Below are 6,000 nucleotides of genomic sequence, written 5' to 3' on the forward strand. Positions count from 1 at the left end.
CACCACCTCCAGTCCACCTCTTCGCGCTCCACGCGCTCCACCACCAGGCGTTCAGCAAGCCGAGCATGCGCAGAGGGAGTACGGACCTCTGCCCCGTGTTTTTCTTTCTCGAACGCGGGTGGTTCGTATATAAGCGGCGGAGCACGCATTCATAATCAAGTCAAGGGCGTCCTTACTTGACTTGAGTTTGACTTGACGCTTTGCTTGGCTCGAGTAGATACGATGGAAGCAGCTGTACCTTCAACCAGTAGGGAGACATAACCTCTCACCGTGCCATTCAACGATTCTCCTTGTTTTATTAAACAGCAATAATAAAGACAAAATGACAAGTAAGCATTCCTAATTTATACTCCATTAGGCAACAATCACTTGATACCCCCCACTCCACGTCGCATTAGTGCGTTCTAAAATAGCATTAGCAGGCGTTGCGCGCTTAGCAGGCGCCATATGAGTTTTATAATAGCGAACAAACAAAAAACACCACACCGAATAAGCTTTTGCGATAACAATGAGAGCAATATTGAGCATAACAACAATGTCTTTTGTTTTATTGTTTCCCTCTATGCTACGTAATATACTATAATAGTTAGCGTTCACGCACTACGTGTAGAAACGTAGCAAAATAGTGCGAGCTTTGGCTTTGTAGCCTTGGCTGTGCTGCCCCACAATGCCGTGGGGAGGTTAGTGTCACGTACAAAAATGTCGTAGGTTCTACCCTCATTCACGGAACTTTCTTTACTTCGTCATCGAGCGTATTTCTTCGACGTCACTTGCGTGATGGAAATACGTCACTTATGTCTTACCTGATGCAAACATAAAACACTTTCATGTTAATAAATTGTGGTATATATATCAGCCTGAAGAGGCAGGTCACGGGAAGAGAAAATCACTACACGAGCATCGCCTTCTCTGAATTGGCTTACGACCCATTCATGAGCCTATATAGCGAGCAGGTTAAAAAAATTCCAAGCATGAGCCGAGGACAAAGCATCCAGAAGTGTCGCCAGCTTTAGACAGATTTAGTTGAGCACACGCAGAAGCTCAGCTGACACAGCCTGGCAGGCTGCGTCATCAGAGCGTTTGTGGAATATCAACTATAAGTTTATTACTGGCTGAATTGTAGACGAAACCAAACGCATGTTCGATATCACATGTCAAGGAACAAAGAACAAAAAGAACGCGAAACCCACAGCAGGGCCAATGCAAGCCACTCATAGAACACGCATTGGGCCACTCATGACTCCCTTTGTGCCATCGCACAATCCCATGCAAGCTCTGGCACTGATGGTCATTAATGAAGTCTAGGAATTAGCTGGAGAAATAAACGCCTCGGATACTTTCGCGTGTGATTGATTAAGGTGTTTACGATTTATCGATGTCATCAAAGAGCACACTTACCGTCCAGCATCGCCCTTGTAACGAAGATTGGTGACCGACACGCTGTGCCTGCTGAATCCATACCGACCTCGCAACATTGTCACTCGAACGCTTGAACTCATGGTATGATAAGTTCGCGCAAAATTCATTGCATGCGCGTTTCACCAGAAGAGAAAGCCTGCGCTGGACACAGCTTGCTGTTGCCACGTTCGAATTACAGTCTTGTCTTGTCTTGTCTCCTAGAAGATCTTGGCTCATACCCACATGTCAAGCTCGTGTGGACTCTCTTCTTCTTCTCTCCAAGCTGATGCCAGCCTAGCTACTGATAAGAGTTTAGTAGTGGCGTCAACTGAAGTTTTCGGGAATGTCATTTGGTGCGAAAAAAAACCAGGTGGTGCCACTGCACTTTTCCTACTGACACTGACGCTATCATCGCTGCTGCTACAGGCGCTTGTGCGCGTTTCAACGCTTCGATCATCGCAGCATTAGACTGAGCGTCTGCTACACATATGCGGACGCATTCTTCCAATAAGAATATAGCTTGCAGGGTGCGTTCACATAGCTTATGTTGGACAGTGAGCAAACTGGGGAGCCTACTGGACCGGCGTCATTCTACTATGGTCACTGTCAAATTTCCCCGTCTTTACTTCATATGCTGCGTGGCTTTTCGTAACAATACGTAGCAACTGAAAATATATTAAAAATAATCCAATATACAACTGCACAAGTGAAACTAAGAATAAGAAAATGCACCACCCACAGCTGCGATTATAACAGTGGTCTTCTGAATGCGAAGTGAGCATTCTACCTCTGAGCCACTTTGGAGAGCTACGGACAGCTTTTAAAACGACGACACATTGCAGACTACCACGGCACCACCGTGAGCAGCTATTCCCGGCTTGGGCTTCACTTTTCGAAGCTCGGTCCTGGCGCTCTCTTGTTGTAGCCGCACTCTACTGCATCTATAGAGACTCCACTCATTAGGGGAATAGGTCCAAGCAGCCACTCATCATGAACAATTTGGGAGCGGGGGCAGTGGCATGCAGAGCTCACAATGCGGCTGCACTGTGAGCCCGCCACCAAGACCCCGCATGAAAGCTCGCGAGACTGAAGAAGTACGCCAGCGTTGGCAGAAATTGCAAGCCAGCATCAGCATCGCCCGGAGGCAGCAGCAACGGCAAGGGCTCCCGCAGCCAAAGCAACGTGGGCCCTTCGACAAGCGGATCTCCAAGTGAGTGCCCGCAAAACAAGAAGGTCGCGCAAGTGGCGGAAAGAGAACCTCGAATCGGAGCGGGCGGTGTAAGCAGCGGTCAAGCACCGAACGCTGTCGCTACCTAGGTTGGTGGTGCTGACACGCACTTCATGCGCGACTTTCTCGAAGTGGCCATGAAAAGGAAAAAAATGGCAGCATGTCCACAGAGTAAATGACGGAGAATGGGGCGAAGCATTCGTCCGTTCATTCGTACTTGCTTCCGTCCGTCCATGCTTCCGTCTGTGTGACCGTCCATGCGTCCATCTACCCGTCCGTGCATGCGTCTGTTCGTGCAACCGTTCCTGCGTCCGTCCATGCATCCGCCCCTGCGTCCGTTCATGCGTCCATGCATCTGTCTGTGTGTCCGTTCATCCATCTATTCAACACTCCAAGTACCACCATCTCGCATCTTTTCATCATATATTCCCCATATAGAAGCACCGCCATCCAGCAGACATTCCAAGGACTAAACGAGAGGTGGCACACACACACGTTCTTACGGCTTGCGCTTCGGATCTACTTCCCACCTTTAACCACCTCGAGTTCATGGTATATACTAGTTCACTGTGTTCATGGCACTGCGGCCCAAAGCTCGCTAAACCTTTCTAAAACCAAGGAGGTTACACCCAGCGACTATAAAGTAGCAACCTTTTCCTGTCAGATAGTGCTCAATGTACATGCCAATGGCTGCTCATGGGAAATGAGAGACAGGAAAATTCGGTTTTTACTTTCTTACGGCTTGTGCTTCGTATCTACTTCCCACCATTCACCACCTCGAGTTCGTGTTATATACTATGCAGTGAAGAAGAAGGGCCTCAGCGGCATTTCTCGGCGCCTCAGGGGCATCGCCATCCGCATAAGCTCGTGCTTGCTGCGCTTGGCCGGACGCTGCTGACTGCTTTGCCTTCTGTGTTCCGCCGCCAGGCAAGCAACTTTTGCCTAAGAGATGATCTTCCTTATCGGCGCAACTATCTTTCTGACAGTCGCAAGTGTCTCCTTGTGATACCCCGTCATCTTCGAGCGATTATCTGCGAAGCTTTTCACGTAGACCCACAGTGCGCCCACGCAGGCCTCTTCAAGACATACACTAGGCTTCGGCTCAGATTTTACTGGCGTTGCATGTATAACTACGTGCGGGAATTCATTCGCTCGTGTGCTCAGTGCCAACGACAAAAATTACCTCCCGGGCAAGTCTACCCGTCACAATCTCTTGCTTGTCTTTGTCGACCTTTTGATGGCGTTGGCATTGACATTTATGGACCACTACCATCAACTCTAGCTGATAATCACTAGATTATTGTTGCTATAGACCATCTGACACGCTATGCCGAAACAGCTGCGCTGCCGACTACCACAGCCCGTGACGTTGGAACGTTTTTGTTGCAACGTTTCATTCTGCGTCTTGGTGCCCCTCGCGAGCTTTCAAGTGACACAGGCCGTGCCTTCTTTTCTGACGCCTTGAAGGCATTATTTAAAGAATGCCGAATCGTGCACCGCACAAGTACAGCTTACCACCCTCAAACGAATGGCGTGACGGAGCGCTTCAACCATACTCTTGGCAATAAGCTGTCGATGTACGTCGCCTCTGATCATTCAAATTGGGACCAAGTTCTCTCGTTCGTCACTTACGCATATAACACTGCCGTAAAAGCTACTACTGGGTTTTCGCCATACCTTCTTCTGTACGGACGAGAACCTTCAAATACAGTAGACACTATTCTTCCATAGGAACCTTATGAGTCCGAAAGTACAACTCTGTCCGAAGCTGCCCGACATGCTGAAAAATGCCGCCAGCTTGCCTGCTCTTTTTCTACCGAGGACAAGTGGCAGCAGCGATCCCGCCAGAATGGGGACCGTTCAGCTCCAAACATTCCATCTGGTTCATTGGTATGACTTCGGGCACCTGCTACCGCACCTGGCCGCTCCGCAAAACTTCTTCCCAAATACATCGGGCAATACCGCGTTGTAGAGCAAACGTCACTCGTCAACTATATTGTGGAGCCCATCATCCCATCCAGAGAACTATGCTACCGCGGCCGCGACACTGTCCACGTCGGTCGCCTCAAGCCATATTATGACCCATTAGTCGTTCCTTCTCCCAAATCTGCCAGGATGGCGCCATTTTCAGTGGAGGGCGATTGTAGTGAAGAAGAGGGGCCTCAGCGGCATTTCTCGGCACCTCAGTGGCATCGCCATCAGCATAAGCTCGTGCTCGCTGCCCTTGGCCGGACGCTGCTGACTTCTTCGCCTTCTGCGTTCTGCTCTGCAAATAAACCCCATTACAACTATTTCATTGTATTTATGGCATGGCGGCTCAATGCTCGCTAAACCTTTCTAAAACTAAGGAGGTTACACCCAGCGAGTATAACGTAGTACCCTTTTCTTGTCAGGTAGTGCTCAATGTACATGCCAATAACTGCTAACGGGGATCGCAACGTGGCGTTAACTAAAAGCCGAATGCTCCTGTCTCTCATTCCCCCTTAGCAGCCATTGGCATGTACATCCAGCACTATCTTTTATTTTTCAACAACGCACAGAAGAAATCTCTCACCGGCACCACCTAGGAGGTCAAAATGTTGTACTTGTTACATACTACAACGGCTACAAGGCACGAACGGGTGTCACTATAAGGAGCATCACCCGGTTTGCAAGTGCTAAGGACGTCCCTGATCGTTCTACGTCAGGGGCGTCCGTCAGTAGGTGTGATAGTTCCCGTCGCGTCTTGGACGCCTTCCAAGGCGCTTGTCTTCGACGTTGTTGTCCCTACGGGGACTAGTGCTGAGACCATCGTTGATGCGACGGCCTCAATAGTCGGCCTCTCAGAGGTATACTGCGTGCAGCATCGGGGAGCTCGAAACTTCCAAGTCACCGTTAAGAGCATGGCCTCTGTGTCTCTAACTTTCAATGCTGGCTGCCTGGTGGTTGGCGGTGAGCGTGTTCAAGTCGTCCCCGTTGGCCCACAAGTGACCAACGTCGCCTGCCTGTTCCTGCCATCGTTCGTCTCAAACGAAGTTCTCGTCCAAGCGTTATCCTCATAAGGCAAGGTGCTCACTGTAACCAGTGGTTTAATGAGCGGGCGATGCAGCGTACTCACTGGAACGCGGTATGTTCGAAAAGAAATGAACACCGCTAATCCTGTGCCGAACTACCTGCGCATCTCCGGTCACCGTGCTACGTTCGACTACCGCGGTCTCCAGCGTGTATGTCGAAGTTGCGGCTCAGGGGACCATCTACGAGCCCAGTGCACAGCACCGTATTGTGGTAGCTGCGGTGTGCACGGTCACGTTAGTGAAGGATGTGACCACCCGTGTCGACACTGCGGGGACAGCCACCCAACTGTGGTTTGCCCTGTCCGCCGCTCTTGCTCAGAC

General features: G+C 50.0%; 1 protein-coding gene across 1 annotated transcript in view; it reads right to left on the minus strand.

Annotated features, from left to right (window-relative positions):
- LOC119178666 (uncharacterized) overlaps positions 1-1,475 on the minus strand; it is a 39,237-nt gene extending 37,762 nt beyond the window's left edge. Inside the window, exon 1 of the mRNA XM_075866998.1 lies at positions 1,399-1,475. Within this exon, the coding sequence (XP_075723113.1) occupies positions 1,399-1,475 (77 nt within the window). The remainder of the gene's footprint in view (positions 1-1,398) is intronic.
- Between the last annotated feature and the right edge of the window lie 4,525 nt (positions 1,476-6,000).

The sequence above is a fragment of the Rhipicephalus microplus genome, chromosome 1, assembly GCF_043290135.1.
Source record: "Rhipicephalus microplus isolate Deutch F79 chromosome 1, USDA_Rmic, whole genome shotgun sequence".
In the NCBI taxonomy this organism is placed as follows: Eukaryota; Metazoa; Arthropoda; class Arachnida; order Ixodida; family Ixodidae; genus Rhipicephalus; species Rhipicephalus microplus.